Genomic DNA, 27,677 nt, shown 5'->3' on the forward strand with positions numbered 1-27,677 from the left:
CCCTTAGTGACCAAATGTTCATCAGTCCACCAACTCCTCCAGACACCAAGACCAGTCCATCGGGGTTAAAACCCACGGTCCGCACCGGGGTGATGTGCCCCTTCAGTTGATAGATGCACTCCGCCTCCCCAACTTTCTTACATCCACTCTTCAAATTCCATTACAATAAAATAAAAAATACAAATAGTAAATATTAGATAAACCTTCTTGAATTATATTAGAACAAAATAGGACGGATGTTCATACAGGAAAAATAATTCTATAAAGGCACAACAAATCCTCTGACAGCTATCTAAATTCAGAGACTGATGCACAACCACTACCTCGGAGTGTATTGATGAGTACGCTTCAGAGATTTTAAGGGGAACGGTCCGATTATGACATATTGATGAATAACGAAACTTCCCACGGATCTGAAACAAAGGCCTCAAATTTAGCTCGGGACAGGTGGAGAAGCGAATTGGAAACCCAATCTCATTGCAGCAGAAATGAGATTCTGGCTATTTTAACTGCTGGGCCTTATTAACACATGGTTGGTGCAACTTCCCACCCGTCCCTCAAGGCTCTGGTATTTAGTGGGTGGGTGGTGGGAGAAAAGCTTTCCTGCTCAGATCCAGAGGAGTGTTGATGGTCCCTCTTAGAATTCCTATAGTGCAGAAGGAGGCCATTTGGCCCATCAAGCACCCTCTGAAAGAGCACCCTACCTCGGCCCAATCCTGTCCTATCTTTGTAACTCCACCAAAACGTTTGGACACTAAGGGCAATTTAGCATGGCTAATCCATGTACCCTGCACATTTTTGGACTGTGGGAGGAAAGCGGAACACGCGGGGAGAATGTGCAAACTTTTGCACAGTCACCAGAGATCGGAATCACACCCGGATCCCTGGCGTTGTGAGGCAGGTCACTATGCGACCGTGCCGCCCTAAAGGAGGAGAGAAAAGAATTGCCCTACTTTAGCCTCGTCTGAGACGATCGTTTGCAGACCTGACTGAGCAAGGTCGTAAAGGTCAACAATCGCCTTGCTCTTTATGGAACTCAATACAGCTGGGGCTAGATAGGAATACATAAAAATTGACTTCAACATCTTTGACAGATGCCTGATACCTTTACTGCCTGCTTAGGTGACTGGGCTCTGGTATATTTTTTTTGGACAGTAATAAATGGGCAGTCCGAGCTCCTGTCAGGTGGGGTTAAAATTCACCCACTCCAGTAATTTGAATATTCCGAATTTTCTCTGTGTACCCAAACAGGTGCCGGAATGTGGCGACAAGGGAATTTTCACAGTAACTTAATTGCAGTGTTAACGTAAGCCTACTTGTGATAATAAAGATTATTATGCACTGTAAAGGAGAAAATTTCAAATGGCCGTTGGCTGCAAATATTCTACAAATGGGAAATGATGAAATGACAAGAGCGCAGACCATGCAGAAAGGCGTATCGTGCTTCTTTAGGAGCCAACTGTACTTATCCTTTGTTAGCAAGAATAAATGCAGTATGTGGAAGATGCTAGTAATAGTTTTACCTTCACTCGGTTCTTGGATTCCTGTTCCCACCATTCGTCAGAGCTGCTGGAAGTGGAGTGTGACACCTTGCAGATATCTTGGGGGACAGTCCAGACACACACCAAACCATTCTGACATCCACTGGGGAGACAAAACAACAAAATGACACCATCAAACTATACTCTCGGAGTACAATGCTCAATAAACAATTTGCTAAAGTGTGAACAATTTCCCGTTCTTCAGGACAACCCGCTGGCCTGCAGCTTCTAATATTCCTAATGTGCCAAACACCTGCGGATGACTCTTAATGGAGTGGTTAACACGGCTATAAATTCTTCCAAGGAGATGAGCAGCAATGTGAGAGCGGCCTAATCGTTTTGGTGAGTCACCAATCAACTGCAGTGAGATCTGTGATAAAGAATGCTTGAAACTGTTTGAAGTAAAGTATCTTCTGGACAGGTTTGGCTGATGAAGGATCACCAACCCCGTTTCACTCTCTCTCCATTATTGTCACCATCTGCAGCGGATTCATTTTTGATTATACAGAAAACATTTGATAGGGTCAAATCCCATGCCCCCACCTTGCATCATAGGGGTTACTCAGATAGCAGGTGATTCTGCTCAGTGGCAACAGAAAAAAAAAGAGCAGTAGCGAAACTCCCCCCCCCCCCCCCCGGGACCTTTTCAAGTCCAAAATCACTATCAGAATACGCAATCCTCCAAAAGATTGGTTTAGCCAATCAAACCAACTCCATTTCCCTCCACCTGAGAATAATGTTGGCACCCAACTCCATTTTTCCCTCCACTTGAGATTAACATTGTACCATCAATAAGGTAGCAACACAACATTTATTTCATTTCAGAGGATTTTGCAGCAGGCACAAGGTCAAAGGACCCATTATGTTGCAGCCACATTAAAATGCTGCCACTGCAAGCATTGCAGTGTCTGTCCTGTCCTGCTACAGAGGGTAAAGTACAGGTAGTAGCAAAGTGGCTACGTTACTGGACTAGCAATCCCGAAGCCGAGGCTAATGCTCTGGAGCCAGGAGTTCAAATCCCACCATAGCAGCAGGGGAAATTTAAATTAATTTACTCAAATAAATCTGTGATTAAAAAGCTCATGTTAGTAATGGTGACGATTGAATTACTAAATTGTTGTAAAAATTTGTCTGCTTCATCAACAGCCTTTAACTATGGGGATCTGCGTCCTTAACTAGTCTGACCTACATACGATTCCAAACCCTCAGCAACGCAATTCATTCTCTACTGCCCTCAGAAAGGACCCAGTGTCAAGAAAACAAGAAATACAATATTTTTCTTTGCGTAACATCACTGTAGTATTTCTTGTGTCTGGGAAGCAGGCTGTTGGGGTTGTTGAGAGACAGGGTGGCTACAGGACTCTAAACCCACAGGAAGAGATGTTTTGATATGTTAATGAACCAAGAAGAACTTCAGTCAGAATTTTACATGAGGCAATAGCAAGAGTAACTTTAAAGTGGGTTGGCTTAGTTCAAAGGGAATATATACATGTTGTAAAGTAAGGTGCAAGTAAATACAGTAAAGATAGGACAAGCTTTTATTTTTAAAAGCCTCAGAGCTAAAGAAATAAATCTGATTAATTCTGGAAGGAAAGCACTTCTGAAGAGACTGAAAAAATAGAGAGATCAAGGGGAAGAAATGTATTAAAAGAAATACGGACGCCTATGTGAGGGGATAGCTACTTAGATCATCAAGGATAACCAAGAAGACATCAGGATAACAGAACATAGAACAGTACAGCACAGAACAGGCCCTTCGGCCCTCGATGTTGTGCCGAGCAATTATCACCCTACTCAAACCCACGTATCCACCCTATACCCGTAACCCAACAACCCCCCCCCCCTCCCCTAACCTTACTTTTTACTGCCCCCAAGTCCCTAAGATAAGTCCCCAGGGCCTGGTGGGATCTACCCCAGAATACTGAAGGAGGCTAGAGAGGAAATTGCCGAGACGGTGTGAACACAGCTAGACCTGGAGAACTAGTTGCTGTAAGCCTCAGAAGACATTTCAAGAGAAAGGCAAGCACTGTGTGGTTAACAAAAAATCCTGGAGTTCTGTCGATCTCAAAACTAGGATAGTTGTTGAACAGAAAGGGTAGTTACATTAAGATTTTGGAACTTTTTTAAAGTAGTGATTACAATGTGAAGCCATTCTTATGTTAAAGGTAATTTAGCTTTTTAAAAAAAAATTCTGTTTACTTTGCTATAAAATCATCACAAGTAGTCAGGGAAATAATTTCTTGGATTTCAGAACTATCCTCATACAAATTGCAAAAACCGTTTTGGCAGCTGTTTCAAGTTTCTTTTTGGGATTTGGGAAGCTCAACCATGCCTCAACACGGTGGTTAGCACTGCTGCCTCATGTCGCCGAGGTCCCAGGTTCGATCCCGGCTCTGGGTCACTGTCCGTGTGGAGTTTGCACATTCTCCCCGTGTCTGCGTGGGTCTCACCCCCACAAACCCAAAGATGTACAGGGTTGGTGGATTGGCCACGCTAAATTGCCCCTTAATTGGACAAAATGAATTGGGTGCTCTAAATTTAAAAAAATAACTGAAAAACACTAGCAAGCCATTCAGTTGTATTCAAGGGTGTTCACCACCAACCCTCAAGGGCAATGAATCACAAAATCACAGACACCATCAGTGATGCCCACATTGGGTAATAGAGTGGATGAGTAGTCCGAATAGTCACAAACTGGTCAGTGTAGGAAATAGTATCGCAGTTCTACTCAGCACACTTCACTTTAAGCAGAAGGGCAAAATGAATGAAAAATAAAAGCGTTAAAATTCTGAGCAGAATGTCGAGGAACAAAATCTGAGCTTCACTTTTGGCTAGCTGAATAATCACTGTTTATTGTTCAAAACAAGCCTGGTTGTTGACTGCAGCTCAGCGCTACAAGGATTGAGTCACCCCCTTAGGATTCAGTTATCACTCATTTTATTTATTTATCTATTCACACGCTAATAGCACCGTCATGAGTCACTCTGAACTCTACAGAAACTCCTGCAGATTACAACGTGTACAATTGAAACAACCTTTCTGCAAAGGGAAAAGTGTTCCCGACAACTGCACCGATCACGAGTATTAAATGATTTGCAGTTTTGGATAAGGCACTTATCTACATGGGCATATAGATACATAGAAGATAGAGGAGGCCTTTTGGCCCTTCGAGCCTGCTCCGCCATTTATCACGATCATGGCTGATCATCCAACTCAATAGCCTAATCTTGCTTCCTCCCCATAGCCTTTAATCCCATTCTCCCCAAGTGCTATATCTAGCCGCCTCTAAAATATATTCAATGTTTTAGCATCAACTAATTGTGGTCGTCATAGAGGTTATCCATGCTTATGGATTTCAGATTTTCAACTTTCACCATTGATGGAGTCATCTACCTGACAAAGCAGTAAACATTATACCCGTTGCATCTCTACCCCTCTTCAGCTCTGAGGAGTCAGACGGACTCGAAACATTAACGGCTTCTCCCTCCACAGATGCTGCCAGATCTGCTGAGTTCATCCAGCACTTTTCTGTTTTGAATTTCGGTAAAAATTATACTTATTCGAGATTAGGAAAGGCAGCAATTAGAAGCCAACGCCCCCTCCGACAATTGTGTCAAACAAGCTCAACTCAAAGTTCAATTTTAAAACTATCAATTTGGCCTGCCTCTTGTGAGCTGCTGGAAGTTAATAACCTTGGAAAATGTGATAAACACGCACACCTCGCTATTGCATCTAATCCGACAGAGGGAGTGGCCCCACTCGATTGCTTGACTACATCTTGTAAATCAACCAGGTGTGTGTAAGGGTTATTTATCCTTCACTGATGATCTGAACAATCAGCAACATCCAATTAATGTCTTGCACTCACTGAAATTATATGTGCATCATCCAGGAGTACTTTCTCACTTTTTTCCCCCCCACATAAACACAAAAGCTTCTTTAGCATCTTAAAAATCTATTGATACAACCCTGCAGCCTCACGGCGCCGATGTCCAAGATTCGATCCGGCTCTGGGTCACTGTTGTGTGGAATTTGCACGTTCTCCCCATGTTTGCGTGGGTTCCGCCCCACAACCCAAAGATGTGCAGGGTAGGTGGATTGGCCATGCTAAATTGCCCCTTAATTGGAAAAAATGAATTGGGAACTCTAAATTTAGAGAAAGAAAATCTATTGATACAAAAAGGCTGGGGCCACACAGCAGGCTAAGCAGTAGCTATTTTTGTTTCATATTTCCAGTCTGTTCTCAAACTCATTAACTCGCTGTCCTCGCTTCCTCAAATCCAAATTTCATTTAACCTCATAAACAAACATAATCCTCCAGTTTTTGGGACTAACATCCAAGATTTCACTTAACTCGCTTTATAATTATTATAATAATAACAACAATAATAATAATCTTCATTATCACAAGTAGGCTTACAATGAAGTTACTGTGAAAAGCCCCTAGTCGCCACATTCCGGCGCCTGTTCGGGTACACAGAGGGAGAATTCATATGTCCAAATTACCCAACAGTACGTCTTTCGGGACTTGTGGGAGGAAACCCACGCAGACACAGGGAGAACGTGCAGAGTCCGCACAGACAGTGACCCAAGCCGGGAGTCGGACCTGGGACCCTGGCGCTGTGAAGCAACAGTGCTAACCACTATTTACTTCAGGGCAGTGTAAACGGAAATAATTGCATTCATTGAAGCTGCATGTCAGAACGTTGCAAAGCAACCTAACTCAGAAGCAGAAAATGTCAGAGATGGGGCTACATCAAGTGTCTAACCTGCGCTCTCTGTGAGGCTGTCTGCAAATAGTTTAAAAATTCAGAATTACCCCTGGTGGATTGCTTTCAGGCTGCAGGGGCTGTTGTGGGGGTAAATAAAGAATCAAGAGATTTTTCACAAATTAATATGGCACTAATGCTGGAACCTGAATCCCGATCCTACCACATTGCTGCAACGTGGTTCTCCATTACATCTTTCTCCTGAGCTCTCACCAAGATTCAGCCCAAGAAGCACTTTGTTCGTCTGTTTGACCAAACTGAATTTTTAAAGCTAAGGTTTATCATTGATCACCTATTGCTGTATCGTTTTAATTTTCAGAAATAAATTTAGAGTACCTAATTCATTTTTGTTTCTAAATAAGGGTCAATTTAGCGTAGCCAATCCACCTACTCGGCACATCTTTGGTCTGTGGGGGTGAGACCCACGCAGACATGGGGAGAATACCTATTGCTGTATCCTACCTTTGCCTGACACCAGCCTCATCTTAGCTCACTGAACTCACCACTTTCAGGATCATCTTCTCGACTTTCTTCAGACAGCACACTCTGCCCTCCTTGGCACCTATCCAACCCCTCACCAATGCGCCCCACTGCCCTCCTCAAATGCACTGGTCCTACCATCCCTACCGTGAAGTACTCCTCTCCACTTGCCAGTCCCATCAGGAATTTCTTCCCTCTGACCCAACGCCACTCCCCTCCCCTCGCTCATCCCACTGTGCTCGGCTTCCCCTGCTGGACCTACCTCCTCCCCCCAACTTGCCTAAATAGCCATCATCACATTCGGTATCCTCTCTCCTCCCTGGGAAGCTCAATTGGCTGATACCTTCCTGATGCACTGCACCAAAACCTTCACCTTTATTTATAAATCCTTTCCAAGGAATTCACCCACCCTATTTTTACAACCTCCTTCATCCCCAAAGGAATTGATTAAGAAGGGGAAAATAGAGTATGAGAGTAAGCTTGAGTATCAGTTTCTATAGGAAGGTGACAAGAATAAGACTGGTGAAGAAATGTAGGTCCTTTATAATCAGAAACAGGGAAACTTATAATGGGGAACAAAGGAAAGGCTGACCAACTAAATATATACTTTGGTTCTGGCTTCACAAAGCTTGACACAAATAACTACCAGAAATGTTGGAAACACAGAGTTTAGTGAGAGGAGGAACTGAAGGAAATCAGCGTTAGTAGGGAAATGGTGTTGGGGAAATTGCTAGGATTGAAGGCCAACAGATCTCCAAGGCTCTGATAATCTACACCCCAGAGTAAATAAGTGGCCCAAGAAATAGTGGATCCACTGATGGTCGTCTTCCAAGATTCTATAGACTCTAGAACAGTTCCTACAGATTGGAGGGTAGTAATGTAACCCCACTATTTAAAGAGGGGGGGGGGGGGGGGGGGGGAGAGAGAAAACAGGGAATTATAGACCAGTAAGCCTGACGTCAGTAGTGGAAAAAATACTAGAGTCCATTATAAAAGATTTAATAGCACATTCCAACAGAGGATTTACGAAAGGGAAACCGTGCCTAACAAATCTACTGGAAATCTTTGTGGGTGTAGTTGGTAGACTTGGCAAAGGGGAACCAGTGGATGTGGTTTATTTGGACTTTCAGAAGGCTTTCAACAAAACCCCACATAAGAGATTGGATGTAAAATTATAGCGCATATGGGTCTTTTTCCAAATGGCAGGGAGTGACTAGCGGGGTACCGCAGGGATCAGTGTTAGGACCCCAGCTATTCAGAATATATATATCAATGATTTAGATGAGGGAACTAAACATAATATCACTAAATTTGCAGATGACACAAAGCTGGGTGGGAGGATGAGCTGTGAGGAGGATGCAGAAATGTGAAATGGATGAGTGGACAAATGCATGGTGGATGCAGTAAAATATGGATAAATAGGAGGTTATCCACTTTGGTGCCAAAAAACAGGAAGGCAGGTTTTCTGAATGGATATAACTTGAAAGAGGGGCATGTACAATAAGACCTGGGTGTCCTTGTACACCAGACGCTGAAAGTAAGCATGCAGGTGCAGCAGATGGGAAAGAAGTCAGTCGTAACGAGTTTATCGTAATGAGAGGATTAGAGTACAGGATCAGGGGTGTCTTACTACAATTATAGTGCCTTGGTGACAGCACATCTGGAATATTGTGTGTAGTTTTGGTCTCCTGATCGGAGGAAGGATGTTCTTGCTATTGAGGGAGTGCAGCGAAAGTTTACCAGACTGATACTTGGGATGGTAGGCCTGATGTATGAGGAGAGATTGAGTCGGTTAGAATTATTAACGCTGGAGTTTAGAAGAATGAGGGGTGAGCTCATAGAAACATAAAATTCTAACAGGATTAAACAGGGTAGATACAGGAAGGATGTTCCCGATGGATGATTGAACTTGGATGATCAGCCATGATAACAAATGGCAAAGCAGGCTCTAACGGCTGAATGGTCTTCTCCTGCTTCTACGTTCTATATTTCTATGAGATGAGGACAAATTCCTTCACCCAGAGTACTGAGCTTGTGGAATTCACTACCACAGAATGCAGTTGAGACCAAAATCTTCTAAAAAGGTGTTAGATATAGTTCTTAGTTTGAAAGGGATCAAAGTATATGAAGGAAAACAGGAACTGGTTACTGAATTAGATGATCGGTCATGATCATAATGAATGGTGGAGCAGGATCGATGGGCTGAATGGTTGACTCCTGGTCCTATTTCCTGACCCTATTTTCTGTGCACTCTTTCGAGTGTGGTCTTCCATTTAATGGTGGTGCCTTCAGTATCTTCCCCACATTCTGGAATGCTCCTTACAAGACACTCAACCCACCCCTTGACCAACTCTTCGGTCATTTGCCCTAATATTACTCCTTGCACTGTTCATTTGCAGTCAGTCACTGAAATCTCTTGAGGCATTTACTGTGAAGATTACTGTAATGGACCAAGTTGACTCTTTGAAGGAAAGACTCCATCAGATCAAATCTCACTGTTCTTCATCGGTCAATACTGACCTTTACTCACCACAGAACAGCCCACGTGGAAATCCTGCAGTTCTCCTTGTACCATTTTGACTTCTTCCATCAATACTTAGTTTTGGACCACCTGCAAACTTAATTACCGTGTTCATATTGAGAGTTTCAGGTATTGATCTTTACAAAGACCAGGAGTCGCATAGTATAAACCTTTGGGTGGTCTTCTCAATGCCTTTCTACTGCAATGTCATTACTGTGAAAAATACCTCTTCTTGCTTCCCTTTTGCAGTTTGACATCTATTTGTAAGACCCACTAAGATTTGTTCAACTCAACCTTGCCACCCCACACTCACTCAAGGTAATTTACGTCTAAAAAGTCTACCCCTCCGAAAACTATTTAACTAATCACTGCACACAGAAACCAAGTGAACGTAACAGAGTAAATCATTTAAAAAATAAATGTCCTGACCGTAAACCAGCAAGTATGATATCTGGACAAGGTACTGTGACATAGTATAAACAGACAAAATAATTCTCTCCATAACAATATTCTTGCAACCGACTAAAGTGACATTTTCAGTATCAATTTCTTACTGAATAAAGACACCCAATCGACAAAGTCAAGCATTTTCAAGAACAATAAATGCTTTGAAAGAGTAAACCTTCGTATCTACCTGGCCAACAGGAGTTGCAACTTGAAACCTTTTCCCAGTTGACTACACCAGGCAACATCGTTCACCAGAGCCGGATGAGAAAGTTTATGGAGGCAATGCCAGGTGCCAGCTACACAGCTCCACACCTTGACAGTGTTTTCTTTGGCACAAGTCATAAGCATCAGCCCTAATGGGTCCCACTTCATACACGTGATGCTTTCCTAGTTTGAGAGGAGGAGAAAAGAAACAGAGTACGACCAGGATTAGATGCTTTTATTTCCAAAGAATTGTGGAATTTCTATTATTTTCCAAGGGAAGGTGGTCAACCAATTTATAGGCACTTTAAACTACTGGGCTATGGACAATAAATCTTTGTAATAATATACAAAGTAGGGGGCACTGCTGCCTCACAACACCGAGGCCCCAGGTTCGATCTGGGTCACTGCCCGTGTGGAGATGGCACATTCTCCCGGTTTTTCGCCCCCACAACCCAAAGATGTGCAGGGTAGGTGGATTGGCCACGCTAAATTGCCCCTTAATTTGAAAAAGTGAATTGGGTACACTAAATTTTTTTTTTTTTTTAAAGTAGGAAGAAAGCACCAGTGACCCAACAATTCCCTTATCCTCAAAAAATAAATGACCTGCCTTTGTTCAGGGTTAAACAAACAAACCCCCCCCCCCCCCCCCCCCCCAACCAGAAAAACAAGAACAAAGTTTTGGGGAAAATGTGAATGCAATTTTGTTAGAGTCAATGAAAACACAGCAATCAATCAACAAAGGCATGAATATTCTTATAACCAGTGTAAATGTTGAAAAATCCATTTACCCAGCTGTGAGCTGTACAGTTTTTGGGGAATACTATATATTACAGTGACAAAAACATTTCTGATCTTGAGCATGACAACCCATCTCTGACCGGTTGGAGGCTGCTGTTCAGATCAAAGATCTTACTGAATGACAGAGCAGTTCCAGAGGCTGGATGATGGCCTACTCCTGCTCCTAACTGTTACGTTCTTAAATTTTTTATGACAAAGCAGCTTTATTCAGCTCCTTGAACCTGGCTGGAGGTCTGGAATTAAAAAAAACTGCATGACTTAAAGAAAAGCATAATGCAAAGATATGTGCATAGCCTAAAATGACATGCTGGAATAACATGCTGGAATATAAAAGAGAGATACAAAAGAAGGTAGAACATATCAAATTATATTTTATGACAAAAAAAAAACAACAGGGTAATGCAAATCGTGTAAAGGTGAAAGAGAATAAGCCTCTTATGCTGGCCACTCGATTTCCTAACCATCAAAACGGATGGACAACCAGTTATATAATGGTTGCACCATAACCAAAGACACCATAATCCAAAGATGTGCAGGTTAGGTGGATTGGTCATGATGAATTGTCCCTTAGAGTCCAGGGATGTGCAGCTTAGGTTATGGGATTACAGGAATAGGGAAGTGGGTATGGGTGAAGGGTTGGTGCAGATTTCAGCGGGCCGCATGGTCTCCCACGCTGTAGGGATTCTATTATTCTCATCTAGCAAACTGATGTGATCCTGGTGTGCAATGGTACCAAACTCAGACCTCAAGGAAGAGCCAGGTATGTCTGTGTCTGCTACAGGGAAAAAACCTACCCTGACGGATTTCAGGATATGTTCATTTGCAGCATTTAGACTCAACGGGGCAGCTAGGTCACACATTTTTCCAATGCAGCAGAAAATTACATTGCTCATTACACAATACAGTTTTCTGGTCCTTAGAAAATCATATTTCTCAAGTGAGAGTGATGTTAGAGGCAATCGAGTATCAAAAACAAAGCTGGAGTAATTAAAAAGTCCATTGAGCACATCAATCCGGTCTTTTCTTGCCCCAACCATACACAACTGCTTGAACTTTCTCACTTCAAAATAAACACTAACCTCAGAGTTTACAGTGCAGAAGGAGGCCATTCAACCCATCGAGTCTGGCCCTTGTAAAGAGCCCCCTACTTAAGCCCACACCTCCGCCCTATCCCCGTAACCTCACCTTTTTTGGACACTAAGGGTAACTTAGCACGGTCAATCCACCTAACCTGCACATCTTTGGACTGTGGGGGGAAACCGGAGCACCCAGAGGAAACCCACGCAGACACAGGGAGAACGTGCAGACTCCGCACAGACAGTGACCCAAGCCGGGAATTGAACCTGGGACCCTGGAGCTGCGAAGCACTGTGCTACCCTGCCGCCCTACTTCCCTTTCCTCTCGTGAAAATGATTTAGATCGCCATAACTTCATGCTGCCATCTCCCCTTCTTAAAGTACTGAGAAGATCTGTCAGGCTATCCTTTCATTGATCTTCATTAAATATCAATGCAACTATAACAGCTTCAAAACATAGAAAACAGGAATAGGCCATTCAGCCCTTCAAACCTGCTCCTCCACTCAATATGATCATCGCCGATCATCCAACTCAGTAACCTGTTCCCACTTCCACCATATCCAAATCCAAATTCTTGAAAACATACAATGTTTTGGCCTCAACTGCTTCCTCTGGTAGCGAAATCCACAAGCTTGTCACTCTCTGGGTGAAGAGATTTTTCCTCATCGCAGTCTGAAGATACAGGGTATACCTTTTAGGGCTATGCCCCATGGTTCTGGACACCCCCACTATCGGGAACATCCTTCCTGTATCTACCTTGTCTAGTCCTGTTAAGAGTTTTATAGGTTTCTATGAGATCCCCCCCCCCCTCATTCGTCTAAACTCCAGCAAATATAATCCTAACCGGCTCAATTTCTCGTACGTCATCCCAGGCATCAGTCTGATAAGCATTGGCTGCACTCCATCAGTGGCAAGATCATCCGTCCTCAGGTAAGGGGAGCAAAACTGCATACAATATTCCAGGTGGGGCCTCACCAATGCCCTGTATAATTGCAGCTACACATCCCTGCTCCTATACTCAAATCCTCTTGCTATGAAGGCCAACATACCAGTTGCCTTCTTTACCGCCTGCCGAGGCTGCATGCTTACCTTCAGCGACTGGTGTAAGAGGACACCCTGGTCTCGTTGCACATTCCCCTCTCTTAATTGCCTCGTGCTGCCCTCAGAGCCTGTTTCGAGGTCTCCCTCATTTTTTTCCAACACTTTCATTCGTTTCTCCCCATTTTCATGAAGTCACATACACACAACACATCACATAACACACACACCTCAGAATTACTTCTGATTTGAACCTACCTTGTATGCATCAATTATAACGACGGTTCCTTTCTCCAGAGGCTCTTTTGTGCCAATCAGTATTTTGCCATCAGCATAACCCACTGCAAATGGTTTATCCTCACTATACCAAGCAATGGCCAATACAGCAACTAGAGACAGTAAGGAGTAATTGTGAGAACAAGATTCTCATACAGGTGATCATATTAAGATATACTACTATAGTTCTTTAACATATAATAATCAGCCAAATGGAAATCTGCAAAAATTAATAGACAAGGAACAAAGGTTTGTACAATTAACAGAATTAAATTGGACTCTTACATTTGAATGATTTAGACTTGGATGTACAGAGCACAGTTTTAAAATGTATAGTCTATCACTATCCTCCTCAGAATTCAGGAATTATTTTTCTGATTTTAGTAATTTGCAAGAAGAATGTGGCTTTTACAGGCCGATATCGCTCCTTAATGTAGATGCTAAACTGTTGGCCAAGATCCTGGCCACCAAAATTGAGGACTGTGCCCCGGGTGTGATCAATGAGAATCAGACGGGGTTTGTAAAGGGCAGGCAGCTGAACACGAATGTGCGGAGGCTCCTGAATGTGATCACGATGCTCTCGGAAGGAGGGGATGCAGAAACGGTGACGGCAATGGACGTGGAAAAAGCCTTCGATAGGGCGGAGTGGGAATACCTGTGGGAAGTGTTAGGCAGATTTGGATTTGGCGAGGAATTTATGGGGTGGGTTAAATTGTTGTATCAGGCCCCTGTAGCGAGTGTGTCGATGAACTGGCTGCGGTCGGAGTACTTTAGGCTACATCGAGGAACGAGGCAGTGGGGCCCCCGTCCCCCCTGCTGTTTGCCCTGGCAATTGAGCCGCTGGCCATGGCGTTGAGGGAGTCTAGAAACTGGAGGGGGCTGGTTCGGGGGGGTGGGGGTGGGAGCATCGAGTTTCACTGTATGCAGATGACCTGCTCCTGTACATTTCGGATACGGTGGAGGGGATGGGGGAGGTCGTGCAGATCCTTAACGATTTCAGGAACTTTTCGGGGTATAAGTTGAAAGTCGGGAAAAGCGAGCTTTTCGCGATACATGCGAGGGGCCAGGAAAAGAGACTGGAAGAGCTACCGCTTAAGATGGTGGAGAGGAGTTTTCGCTATTTGGGCAACAGGTGGCTAAGAGTTGGGATATCCTGCACAAGCTCAATCTAGCGCGGCTGGTGGATCAGATGGAGGAGGACTTTAAGAGGTGGGACATGCTGTCGCTTTCCCTGGCGGGCAGGGTGCAGTCTGTGAAGATGACGGTCCTCCCCAGGTTCTTGTTCGTCTTCCAGTGCCTTCCCATCATCATCCCCAAGTCCTTCTTCAGACAGATGAACAGGATTATTATGGGATTTGTGTGGGCAAACAAGACCCCGCGTGTTAAGACACTGTTCTTAGAGCGCAGTCCGGGGGGCGGGGGGGGGGGGGGGGGGGGGGGCGGGGGGGGGGATCTGGCGCAGCTGACCTTCTGCAGCTATTACTGGGCAGCGAATATATGATTCGGAAATTAATAGTAGAGGGAGGGGGGTGCGGCGTGGAAGCGGCTGGAGGCGGCGTTTTGCAGGGATACTAGCCTGGGGGCATGGATGACGGCACCGCTGCCGCTCCCGCCGACACGGTACACCACGAGCCCGGTGGTGATGGTGACGTTGAGGATCTGGGGTCAGTGGAGACGGCACCGGGGGGGGGGAGAAGAGGAGTTGGGGCCTCACAGGTTTGTTCCAGATAGAATGGACGGTGGGTTCCTAAGCTGGCAGAGCGGGTATCAAAAAGGATGGGGGACTTGTTTATTGATGGACTTCTGCTAGCCTGAGGGCGCTGGAAGAGAAATTTGGGTTGCCCCCAGGGTATACCTTTAGGTACCTGCAGGTCCGGGCTTTCGTGAGGAAGCAGGTGGGAGAATTTCCGCTGCTACCGGCCCGGAGGATACAGGACAGGGTGGTCTTGGGCGTGTGGGTAAGAGACGGAAAGGTATCGGACATATACCAGGAGCTGTAGGAGGCCTCGGTGGAAGAGCTGAAGGGCAAGTGGGAGGAGGAGCTGGAGGAGGAGCTGGATGAGGGCCTGTGGGAAGACGCCCTGGGCAGGGTGGTGCACTGATTTTACTTGTAAAGGGCAGATACCCCACCTTGCTTTGTTAAGTTGTTAATTCATTTTTCTTTATTATTACTATTATGTTTTTTGTTGTTTTCTTTCTGTAGTGGTTTGTAAAATTTTGTAAAAATTTTGAATAAAAACTAATTTTAAAAATTTGCAAGAGGACAGAGGCCTGTGACGAAAGAGGAAATGCGGGAAAATCTCAGCAGGTCTGGCAGCATCTGTAGGGAGAGAAAAGGGCTGATGTTTCGAGTCGATGACTCTTTGTCAAAGCTAACAGACAGAGAAAGTGGAAAATATTTATACTGTGGAGTGAGAATGAAAGGCGAGTCATCGGCCGGTGAAATTTAATGCAGAGGTATATCTTCCTAGGAGTGAGGGGCCAATATAAACAAAAGGATACAATTGGAAAGGAGTGCAGGAAGAGAGAGAGAATCTCAAGAGACTCTGCTGCTTCATAGCACTATCTCATCTGGCTGCCCAATACATTAGATTGGACCACACCACCTTGATTCCCCCAAGCAAAACTGGGAGATTCTCAGAGCATTTGTGGTGAAGGCAACAGGATATGGGTCATGGGTCTCTTTAGAAATCTCTGCTGAGATTTAAAAGCCTTAAAACTGACACTCAAGGTGACTGCGTGAGCCTCTCTGTACAATTTCTGTCTGGATATTGCACCTTTATAAGGTCACTCCCCATTCCCTTGAGCGAGTCGTCGTCTACAAGCAGGTTTATTCCAGCCCGCCCGCCCCATCCTCCACTTAAAGCGATTTTTAAAATTCTGATGTGGAGATGCCGGCGTTGGACTGGGGTGAGCACAGTAAGAAGTCTTACAACACCAGGTTAAAGTCCAACAGGTTTGTTTCAAATACTAGCTTTCGGAACACTGCTCCTTCCTCAGGTGAAACATCCAGGCACAAATCTCACCTGAGAAAGGAGCAGTGCTCCGAAAGCTAGTGATTCAACTTTAACGTGGTGTCGTAAGACTTTTTACTGTAAAACAATTCTGTTATCTATCTTGCCCATTCGGTTTGTTGGGCCTTCCTTTTTGCAGGTATGACAGCTGTGCTGATCCCTCTTGTTAAGTATGGAGTAACAGGTAGCACAGTGGTTAACATTGTTGCTTCACAGCACTAGGGACCCGAGTTCGATTCCCGGCTTGGGTCACTGTCTGTGCGGAGTCTGCACGTTCTCCCCAGTGTCTGCGTGGGTTTCCTCCGGGTGCTCCGGTTTCCTCCCACAGTCCAAAGATGTGCAGGTTAGGTGGATTGGCCATGCTAAATTGTCCTTAGTGTCTAAAAAGGTTAGGTGGGGTTACTGGGTTATGGGGAGGCATGGACTTAATTAGAGTGTGCTTTCCAAGGGCCGGTGCAGACTTGCTAGGCTGAATGGCTGAATGTAGATTCTATGATCATTGCAATTTTAAAAGTTAATACTCACCATTGGGGAGTGGGGGGGGGGGACTTGCATTAATGCTGCAGCCTGACCATACTAAAACTAACCTGTTTCACAGCAGAGTAATCAAACAGAATTGAGGGGCAGGAAATAAACTGGATTGTGGGATGAGAGTAAGATCTCGGGTATTTAACACAAATGTTAAAATACAGAGCTGACATTTTGCAGAAACCAGGGGTTAAATGACAAAACTGGAACTGTTACAGGCTTGGAGGATTAAGAAGCAAATTGTACTTGAACAAATATATATAGCAACCTAATGGAACTGGTTTTCCTTATAGTTTGAACTTTCACCTAGAAAAAAAACACTGGAAGACAATTTCAAGGATTTATCCAAAAGAAGACTATTAATGACAGAACTGGAGGATGTGGCCAGGTGATGTTCTGGAGGAAGGCCAACACCCCAATTTGAATGGGAATTACAATGGAACAGAATTGATAAAACAAAGGCAAAATTTACCATCTTTTCTGTAGCAGTGCTCAAGTTCAAGTCGGTGCATGGTAGATGAATCCACTACCTCAATGAGTCCAAGAGATCCATCCATTCGTCCGACAAGGAGAACTTCTAAAGTGTCACCTGCCCAGCTTGCTATTGGACCTTCTTCAGGCCAGGCAAGAGCAGAAACCCAGTGTGGCTGTATGTCCAAAAGCCCCTTGCCTCCTATAAAAGACAGAAACACTTCACTTTACCAGGATAACTTGGGAGCTTGCATTTCTGCCAAAGAGCAGAATTTGTTGGAAATTTTGTACACAGGATGGGACAGCAACAGTGGGGAGCGTATACACAAATCTCCAACAAGTGCTTCCTGGCAGGAATGCAACCTTGGAAAACGCAACTTCACACACCAGTCCTTTGGTCAAATGAGCTTGCAAAGCTATTTGATCTAAAGTCAAGCATTGGGGTAGCATTCTCTTTGCAGAGGCTTCCTGCATTACACACATGCAAAGTTTATGAACACCAATAATAAAAAAAAAAGTTTAGAATACTGGTTCAAGAAGAAAAAAAAAACATAAGAGAAGTGGGTGCCCTCAGCCTGTTTTGGCATTCAATAGAACCATGACTGATCTGATTGTGGCTTCAGTTCTACTTTCCCATCTGTCCCCACAAATCTCAATTCCAATGCAAATCAAAAAAAACAATGACCCAGCCGCCACTGCTCTATGGGGAACAGAATTCCAAAGAATAACGACCCTCGGAAGAAATTCCTCCTCAACGCGGACTTAAATACGAGACTCCTTATTCTTAAACCACACCCCTTAGTTGTAGATTCCCCCAGGAGGGAAACATCCTCTCGGCATTCACCATTTAATTCCCCCTCAGAATCTTATATGTTTCAATAAAAATCATCTCTCATTTGTCTAAACTCCAACGAGTATCGGCTAAACCTTCCCAACCTATCTTCCCAAGACAAATCCTTCATCCCAGGAATCAGCCTGTGAATCTTCCTTTGAATAAGGAGACCAAAACAGCATGCAGTCTCCTTGGTGCGGCCTCACCAACATCCTTCCCTACATTTATACTCATCCTCCTTGCAGTAAAGGCAATTGGCCTTGCTAATGACTTGCTAATGACTTGCTGCACCTACATGTTAACCTTTCGAGATCCATTTACCAGGACACTGTGCTGCAGGAATCTGCAGTCTACCCCCATTTAAATAATATTCTGCTTTCTCTTCTGCCGAGCAAAATAGACAACCTCACATATTCCCACATTGTACTGCATCTGTCAATGTTTTGCCTACTCATTTAATTTGTCTATAACCCTCACCATTTTCTTTCTTTTAAAAAAAAATTATTTTTATGCAAATTTGTCAAAAAACATAATGTTTGCATAACCGTACGCAACAATTAACAGAACAAAGAAAAAAAACGTTAACCGCATGTACAAAGAAAGGAACAATACAACGTAACGATTACCCTCCCCCCGGGATTGCTGCTGTTGACCTAGAAAGTCGAGGAACAGCTGCCACCTCCGAGAGAACCCCGCCATGGACCCTCTCAAGGCAAACTTTATTTTCTCGAGACTGAGAAACCCAGCCATGTCAGTGACCCAGGTCTCCACACTCGGGGGCTTTGAGACCCTCCACATTAAAAGGATCCGTCCCTGGGCTACCAGGGAGACAAAGGCCAGGACGTCGGCCTCTTTCGCTTCCTGAACTCCCGGATCATCTGACACACCAAAGATCGCTATCTCTGGACTCGGCACCCGCGTGCCTAAGATCTTGGACATTCCTTGGCAAATCCCTGCCAGAATCCCTTGAGAGCCGGGCATGCCCAGAACATATGGACATGATCTGCAGCGCCTCCCGCACACCTCGCACATTTATCCTCAACCCCAAAGAGTTTGCTCATTCTCGTTGCCGTCATGTGTGCCCGGTGAACCACCTTAAACTGGATTAAGCTAAGCCTGGCACATGATGAGGAAGAATTGATCCTGTTTAGGGCATCCGCCCACAGGCCTGCATCCAGCTCCCCACCTAGCTCCTCCTTCCATTTGCCCTTAAGCTCCTCCACTGGGGCTTCCTCCGCCTCCTGAAGTTCCCGGCAAATGTCCGAAACCTTCCCCTCCCCTACCCAGGTGCCGGAGAGCACCCTATCCGTTATCCTGTGTGGGGGTAGCAGTGGAAATGATACCACCAGCTTTTTCAGAAAGGCGCGTACCTGAAGGTGTCTGAAAGCGTTTCCAGGGGGCAAACTGAATTTCTCCTCCAGCATTTTCAGGCTGGGGAAGGTCCCGTCTATGAACAGGTCCCCCATACTTTTAATGCCTACCAGCTTTGAAACCCTCCGTCTATCCTGCCCGGGACAAATTTGTGATTGTTGCGTATCGGGGTCCAGACTGAACCATATTCTTTCTGATGCACCTTTTTACTGTTTGCAACTTTGGCTCCTTCATCTAAGTCATTAGTACAGACTGTAAATAATGGAAGCCCCAGCATTAATCCCTGTCATGTCCCACTAGTTGGTTTGCCAGCCTGAAAATGATTCTTATCATGGCACCAGTTAAGTTAACCAATTTTTTGGATCCATGGTAATATATTACCCCTGACACCTTGTGTAGTAACCTTTAATGTGGCACCTTGACAAATGTCTTTCAGAGAAACAAATACACTACATCTACTGGTTTCCCTTTATCTACCCCAGCAGTTACACCCTCAAAGACCTCTAATAAACTTGTCAAACACCATTTTCTTTTCATAAAACCACATTGACCTGTCTTGGTTGCATTATGATTTTCTAGAAGTCCTGCTACTACTTCTTCAATAATGATTCCGGCATTTTTCCAAGTGATACACATTAGACTAGCTGGCCTCTAGTTTCCTGCTTTCTCCCTCCTTTCTTGAACAGAGGGGCTTTCCAATCCACTGGAATCTTCTTTTCAGACCAGAGTATGCAGGTCCAAGGGGCTTGGCACCTTTAGTCCGCTAGTTAACTAATATTTCAAGGTGGCAAAAGAAATAGACGGACATTTGTGCTGCTCCATTTTACTTCTGAACCAAAATGACGAGCTTTAGAATTTTACTTTACGAAGTATGAATAGATTAAGTGCCATACCAGTGACTTGCCAGATGTTCACCACTTTTTCTAGAGCGGCTGCAATGTATTTTCCACTCACACTCCAACAAATGAGAGACAAATTTGGGTCACACGGTGAACCCAGACTGCCCAAGTCTTCTGAAATAATTTCTCTGTGTAATAAAAAGCCAACGCAATATTCAACATTACTTGTGAAAACTCAATGCATTAACGTTTATGTTGACTGCAAATAATCCACACAATTGCGTTTAAAATCACTCACGTTTTGTTGAAGACACATGTTTGTTGTAAGGTGTAATGATTCTTAGTGACATTCCACACTCTAACAGTCCCATCATTGCCACTTGTTGCTAGGAGACCTTTTTTGTTACACCATTGACACGTGATCACCTTGAAAGAATTTTTTTAAAAAAAGACTACTTTAGAAATGTGTTTACATCAAAGCAATTAAAACACTTGGGCCAGGATTTTCTGGCCCCATTGCGGTGGGTCACGCCATGACAGATGCAGCAAGCCAACCAAACATCCGGTGACTTTGTCAGCACCAGTAAAGCCCGCTGGTGGACGGGACAGGAGGACTCAGCCATTGAACTTAATATAAACGACAAGTGATTCATAATAAAACTCTAAAAAAAAAGCTAACGACGTATATGGCAAATGTAAATGTCGCCATGGTTCCAGAGGACCATAGGCTGCTCTCCCCTTTGAAATCTGACTGGCAGTGATTTAACCTGAGGGTCACCACACCTCAGGCGAAGGGCAAGGTTAAGAAGGAGAGGCTTTCATGAATAACCTCAGCTGGTACGGGAAATGAACCCATGCCGATTGGCATCGCTCTGCATCACAAACCAGCCGTCCAACTAACTGAGTTAACCGCCCCCTGCATACGGTAGCACCAAGTTTACTCACCCATGTGGATAATCCCCTAGTACCAGTCTGAAGAGATGCAGGGGAGTTCTCCCTGGTGTCCTGCCCAAACTTCATCCCTTAACTAACACCACAAAGCAGATTATCTGGTCACTTATCTTATTTCTGTTTGTGGAAGCTTGCTGTGTGCAAGTTGGGTTCTGTGTGCCGTGACTACATTTCAAAAAGGTCGTACACTGGTTACAAAACCCTTGGGAATGCCCGGTGGCTGTGAACGGTGCTTTGCAAATGCAAGTCTTTCTTTTTATTGAAATCAGTGCAACAACGAGGCAAGGACTGACCAATCCTCTACCCATTTCCACCCAGCTTGAAATCACGTGTTCAAAGTGCTACATCTCAACATATCGGGGTGCCTTACAGTGCAGCCCTGTCAGAATTTAGTGATGGGCAGACCAGAAAAGGGTTTGGAATTTCTCCAGGTGGTTCCAGTACAGTGCTACAGCTCGAGGGACTCGCACACAGCAAGCGGGGGCAAGAACAGCAAGCGGGGGCAAGAACAGCAAGCGGGGGCAAGAACAGCAAGCGGGGGCAAGAACAGCAAGCGGGGGCAAGAACAGCAAGCGGGGGCAAGAACAGCAAGCGGGGGCAAGAACAGCAAGCGGGGGCAAGAACAGCAAGCGGGGGCAAGAACAGCAAGCGGGGGCAAGAACAGCAAGCGGGGGCAAGAACAGCAAGCGGGAGCAGGAACAGAAGGAAAGTCAAGATTTACAAATACTTTCAATTATATTAATTACATTGCAACAGTAACTACACTATTTTTTTGAAGCACTTATTTGGCTGTAAAGCACTTTGTAACCTCCCAAGGTCATGGTAGTTGCTGTATAAATGCAAATCTAATTCTCCCATTATTATTTTCTTTAAACTAAACTTAGAGTACCCAATTCATTTTTTCCAATTAAGGGGCAATTTAGCGTGTCCAATCCACCTAGCTTGCACATCTTTGGGTTGTGGGGGCGAAACCCACGCAAACATGGGGAGAGTGTGCAAACTCCACACGGACAGTGATCCAGAGCCGGGATTGAACCTGGGACCTCGGCGCCGTGAGGCAGCAGGGCTAACCCACTGCGCCACTGTGCTGACCTAATTCTCCCATTATAGGATAGAGTTAAAGTCTAATGGTTTCCACAAGCTTGGTAGATTAATCCTATTTTCACCATTTCTTTCTAGTATCCTTTCTAAACGTCTACCTTACATCAGTTTCTGTTCCCAGGTCCTATTTTTTCCAGAAACCAAAATAAAAATAGACCATGCCCAATGCTCAGACAAGCACCAGAAATAGGGCAGCCAGCGTCCAGTTGACAAAATAACTGGGTCCCATCCCACGAGTGGTTGCAGTTCAAGATGGCCATGACGATAACTGTCAGAACCTTTCCTGACCCTCCCCACATCAAGATCGCAACAATTCACTTCCAAGCAAACGATGCTCAAGAGCTGAATCTATTCAGAAAGTTAAGAGTCAAATAATGGCTACTCCGATATTACTTACAACCACTTGAACGTGAGCTGGCAAGTTCAAATATGTTGTAACAAAAAGAAAAAAGTAACTTTCAGCCCATACTTTTGTGACTATCTATTTCATGGTTCATGTTAATATTTTAGAGGTGATGCTTCGTTCTGGGGTGATTATTGTACGACTATAAGGTAATGAAAATGCTGGGCTTCAGTGATTGACAGATCACCTAAAGAATAGAAAGTTCGAAAGGTTACCCCCTGGGCTTGTTGAATAGAGTCAGAAGAGATAGAGCTATGAAGCAGCAGTTGGGCCTAGCTGGGCAAATTGTAAGCGAGGGATAATTGGCTCAGAGGGGGTTTGAGGATAGTCCAGAGCAGGCTACGTCACCATGGAGATGGACGGAGCTTTGGAAGACTCTCTAGTTTTAACTTAGCTGAGGTAGTTTGCCGGACTAGATTTTAATTGCAGTTTGAACCTCGTGAGGTTTGCCGAGGCAAGTTTTGCAAAATAAATGATGGTTAGACAGACCTGCGCTGTGGGAGCTGGGTGAGACCTAATCTGTTTGAATTTTATGAGGGACGGAAGCTGGAACATTAATTAGTTTGAAATTAATGAGAGAATCTACAGAGGCTTCAGTGTCTTATTGCAAAAGAAAGTTATCGAACAGGTTAACTTGGAAGTATTGGAAAAATAACCAGAAACAAGGGACTGTGGCCGTCACAGACAAGAGGATAATTGAAAATTTAAAAAAATTATGTTATTTACGTTTCAAAGCCAATGTGCAGAGTGGACAGGGCAAGCCCTTAATCCATCTCATTGCTTGCTCCAAATTTCAATTCAAATTGAAACCAATTCATGGTCTCCACTAGATCCAGGCTGATAAGAAAAGGCATTACACCTCATCGTGGGCTTGATCGGACGCTTGATCTTCGCCGAAAGGATAAAAAAAAAATCTTTACCTCAGAATAGCTGGAGCCGAGGAAAATTCCCCAGTGTACTGTGGCATACTAATGGGTGGTCCCTACAGAAATGAATAACTAAGATCTGTGTATCTAATAATTATTGGAGGAAGCAAAACTGAGTGCATAAGATATAGAAGCTGTAGCGTTAACTTACTTGTATTTGCTTTGTTTAATTTATTCTATATGTAATGGCGTTTACATTTTCTTTACAAAAAATAAAATCTTATGGAGTAGTTCTATTGGTTAAAATGAGAACTTGGATTTCTTTTTGGGAGACAGCGACGCACTGGTTAGCACTGCTGCCTGCAGCATTGTGGACCCGGGTTCGATCCCGGCCAACAGTCTGTGTGAAGTTTGCACATTCTCCCCGCGTCTGCGTGGGTTTCAATCTCACAACCTAAAATGTGCAGGTTAGGCCGATTGGCCAGGCTAAATTGCCCCTTAATTGGAAAAAATAATTGAGTATTCTAAATTTTCTTTTTTTAAAAAAAAACTTGGATTTCTTCACAATGTTCCAGGTTGGACCGTAGCAATATTTACAGGTGTGAAAGCGTATTTCTTACCCTATTCTGATGTGCTTCAAGCTTGTTGAATGAACATTTCCGTAGGTCCCCAGACATATCGGCATATGTCTGCGGTTTACTCTGGTTGTCGCGATCGTGAGCTGCAAGAGTCCGAACGAGCTGCTGAGCAGCCCACTGTCTGTGCTGGGAAGACAGCCGAGATGAGAGGCAGCAAGCTGCTAAGGCATTAGCCAGCTCCAGAGGGCCTACAGCAGAAGGATCATAGGAAGGATGGGCATACAAATGGGCAATAAAACCTGCTTAAACAAAACAGTGAGACAATCCCCAGTGAATGATGGTCAAGAAAACAACAATGCAATGGTACTGCACTCACCTTGCTACATACAAAGTGTCATATAACCGATTATTCAAAATTCGTTAAATGCTGAATTATATTGAAAAAACATTTTTTTTTTAAAGTAAAGGTGATTTTTACGTTTAAATCTTCAAATTAGCAACAGGAAGTAAAATGCATGTCGGATAGAATGCGCAAATCAGAAGTGAAGTTTTGACACACTGGTCATTGTCTCAGTACGTAGAAAAACCGCATGACAAAAATAAACTAGTGTCGGCAAAGGTATAATGGATGCAAACACCATGCAAGCATTTTAGCCCAAAGTCAATCGTTTTTTGTGGCTTCTCGAAGGGTTAAAATACCACTGTTCAAACAGAGCTGGTTGTAATTAGTACAGTTCACACTCCATTCACTTACACATGACAATTTGAGAGACAGACCTACCTCTTTTTTCCATCTCTGCCTTGTCGTAGGCTGGTCTCAGCTTGGCGCCCTTGTCCGCGAGCAGTGCCACTAACGCTTGAGTTACAACAAAGTTTGGAGACGTCACCAGCTTATTTTCCTCGGCAATACCTCGAAGGAAACTGGGTAGGAACTTCCTCTGAATGGGGTCATCTATGGTAGTGAGATTCATGCCGGTTGCCGCTGAGATCAGGTTCTGAGGAGATAAGGAAAGATGGTAGTTTTTGACCCACACATCTGGACAATTCCCTCCTTTCCCATCGCCTTCCTGCAGATGTTATGCAAACCAGCAACTGACCCCAGGCATAAAGGACAAGTGCAAGTTTTGGTTAGCTTGTTCACTTTGATCTTTGGTATCAGCATAAAATTGTGCATTTTTGTTTTTTTAGTGCAGTTTGTAATTTCGTCAACTTACCTGAATGGCACCGTCTCAATTTACAGTTTAGCAGTTATTGCAAGGCAGCAAGAACTGCATTGTCTTTTTAATAAACTTAAAGTACCCGATTCTTTTTTTTTTCTAATTAAGAGGCAATTTAGCGTGGCCAATCCACCTACCCTGCACATCTTTGGGTTGTGGGGGTGAAACCCATGCAGACACGGGGAGAATGTGCAAACTCCACACGGACAGTGACCCAGAGCCGGGATCGAACACGGGTGCCGTGGGGCAGCAGTGCTAACCAATGCACCACCGTGCCACCCAAGAACAGCATTGTAAAGGTACACACTCAGTCTGTTTTGTTTTTTAAACACTTCCTACTGCCTCTTATGACCCTCCCCCCCTCATATTCCTTCCTACTTACCACAAATCTCTCCCAACCCCCCTTGGCTCCTTCCCACTTGCTGCCTCTCCTGTCCGGCTGCTTCCTCCAGTTCCCCCTCCCGGCTCCCTCGCTGCTTCCCACCTCCGTCCTCTTGGCCCCCTCACTCCTTGTGTACCTCTTCTGACCCCATTGCTGCTTCCCTCTCCTTCCTGCTCAACGTTTTCCTCTCAAAACCCCCTCACCACCCCCCTCGTTGCTCACCCACTGCTCCTCTCCCCAAACCTAGACACTACACCTACAACACACCAAAGTTTGGACTCCTGGGAGCAATACATTTTGTGCCAGTGTGGTGGGACAAGAGGTAAAGACTCATAAGCTCCCAAAGCAGAGTGGTTGATCTCAGCCACTTTGCTGAGAGGGGCTCAATGGAGGCTAAGCAACATCTCTTTATGAAAGGAAAATACAAATCAGGTTAAATTTTAAGGAAAATACCTTGTATGTCGAGGGAAGGAAATCAACTGCAACAAATATGTCTACATTTCCAAAGTATTGAAGTGGCTGCAAAGTACTCAGTGAAGTAGTCAGACGGTAAAGTCCTGAGGTTGCGAAGCATGCTATACAAAAGCAAGGCTAAACCAACAATAGTTACACACACCACAGATGTTACATAAGAACAAGGAGCAGGAGTAGGCCATCTGGCCTCTCGAGCCTGCTCCGCCATTCAATGAGATCATGTCTGATCTTTTGTTGACTCAGCTCCACTTTCCCGCCCGAACACCATAACCCTTAATCCCTTTTTTCTTCAAAAAAACTATCTATCTTTACCTTAAAAACATTTAATGAAGGAGCCTCAACTGCTTCACTGGGCAAGGAATTCCATAGATTCACAACCCTTTGGGTGAAGAAGTTCCTCCTAAACTCAGTCCTAAATCTACTTCCCCTTATTTTGAGGCTATGCCCCCTAGTTCTGCTTTCACCCGCCAGTGGAAACAACCTGGCCGCATTGATCCTATCTATTCCCTTCATAATTTTATATGTTTCTATAAGATCCCCCCTCAACCTTCTAAATTCCAACGAGTACAGTCCCAGTCTACTCAACCTCTGCTCGTAATCCAACCCCTTCAGCTCTGGGATTAACCTCGTGAACCTACCTGTGTACAGAGCTGAACAAGTAGCTTTGCAGCACTCGGACTGTTAGACGCTAAACAGCCCACTGCGGTGCTCAGGTAGGCCAGGCAAGAAATTGGCTTGTTGGCTTTGCTATGAACTCCACGTGGCCGATCTGAAATGCTGGTGGTCCCTGGACTCGGGGAGAGTCCGGCTCTGCCTGCTGCAGCCAAACACATCAACCGAACCAGGGTCTTGATGTCCGTCAACCCCAAAGACTCCAGGCCTGCTGCTAGACTGCAACTGGAGCCACTGGAAGGAACAGAGGGAAGGGCACAGCAGTGAGACACCAGCATCATTTCTCGTGAACAAAAAAGATTTATCCACACAGTCACAGTTTTTTTTATAAAACTTAAGAAAATAAATCATTTGTAACTCAAAATTCCCATCAGGGAAATAATGTTCCCAAGCCAAATTTTACTGTGGAAAGGAAATGCGTTGATAGATTTGGTTCGAAAAATAAAATAACAATAAAAAACAATAACAATAACGAAAAAACAATAACAATAAAATAAAATAAAATAAAATAAAATTAAATTTAAAAAAAATAACTTCGAAAAATAAAAACAAAATACTGCGGATGCTGGAAATCGGAAATAAAAAAAAAAACAGAAGATGCTGGATAAACTCAGCAGGTCCAGCAGCGTTTGTGGAGAGAGAGTCGTGTCCACATGACTCTTCTTCAGGGCTGTTGAGAGATGGGAAGGTGACGGATTTTCTATGCGGAAGAAGTGGAGCAAAACAGAAGTTCCAGGGAAGGCGAAGGGGAGATTTGACAAAGATTTCATGGACACAAAGGCGTTAAAGAACAAGGAAGGTGCTAATGGCCGTTACCCAAAGCTGTG

General features: G+C 44.3%; 1 protein-coding gene across 8 annotated transcripts in view; it reads right to left on the reverse strand.

The window, feature by feature from the left end:
- herc1 (HECT and RLD domain containing E3 ubiquitin protein ligase family member 1) overlaps positions 1 to 27,677 on the reverse strand; it is a 239,823-nt gene that overhangs the window by 50,403 nt on the left and 161,743 nt on the right. For 7 of the 8 annotated variants that reach the window (XM_038784383.1, XM_038784384.1, XM_038784381.1 and 4 more), the window contains 10 exons: positions 26,817 to 27,084; positions 24,887 to 25,100; positions 24,148 to 24,404; positions 20,505 to 20,632; positions 20,261 to 20,394; positions 17,166 to 17,366; positions 13,134 to 13,264; positions 9,946 to 10,145; positions 1,524 to 1,644; positions 2 to 148 (listed from right to left, as the gene is read on the reverse strand). In XM_038784383.1, the coding sequence (XP_038640311.1) occupies positions 2 to 148; positions 1,524 to 1,644; positions 9,946 to 10,145; positions 13,134 to 13,264; positions 17,166 to 17,366; positions 20,261 to 20,394; positions 20,505 to 20,632; positions 24,148 to 24,404; positions 24,887 to 25,100; positions 26,817 to 27,084 (1,801 nt within the window). The remainder of the gene's footprint in view (position 1; positions 149 to 1,523; positions 1,645 to 9,945; positions 10,146 to 13,133; positions 13,265 to 17,165; positions 17,367 to 20,260; positions 20,395 to 20,504; positions 20,633 to 24,147; positions 24,405 to 24,886; positions 25,101 to 26,816; positions 27,085 to 27,677) is intronic. The other variant, XM_038784386.1, reaches the window with a different exon arrangement.

Source organism: Scyliorhinus canicula, chromosome 24 (assembly GCF_902713615.1).
Source record: "Scyliorhinus canicula chromosome 24, sScyCan1.1, whole genome shotgun sequence".
NCBI classification, from domain to species: domain Eukaryota; kingdom Metazoa; phylum Chordata; class Chondrichthyes; order Carcharhiniformes; family Scyliorhinidae; genus Scyliorhinus; species Scyliorhinus canicula.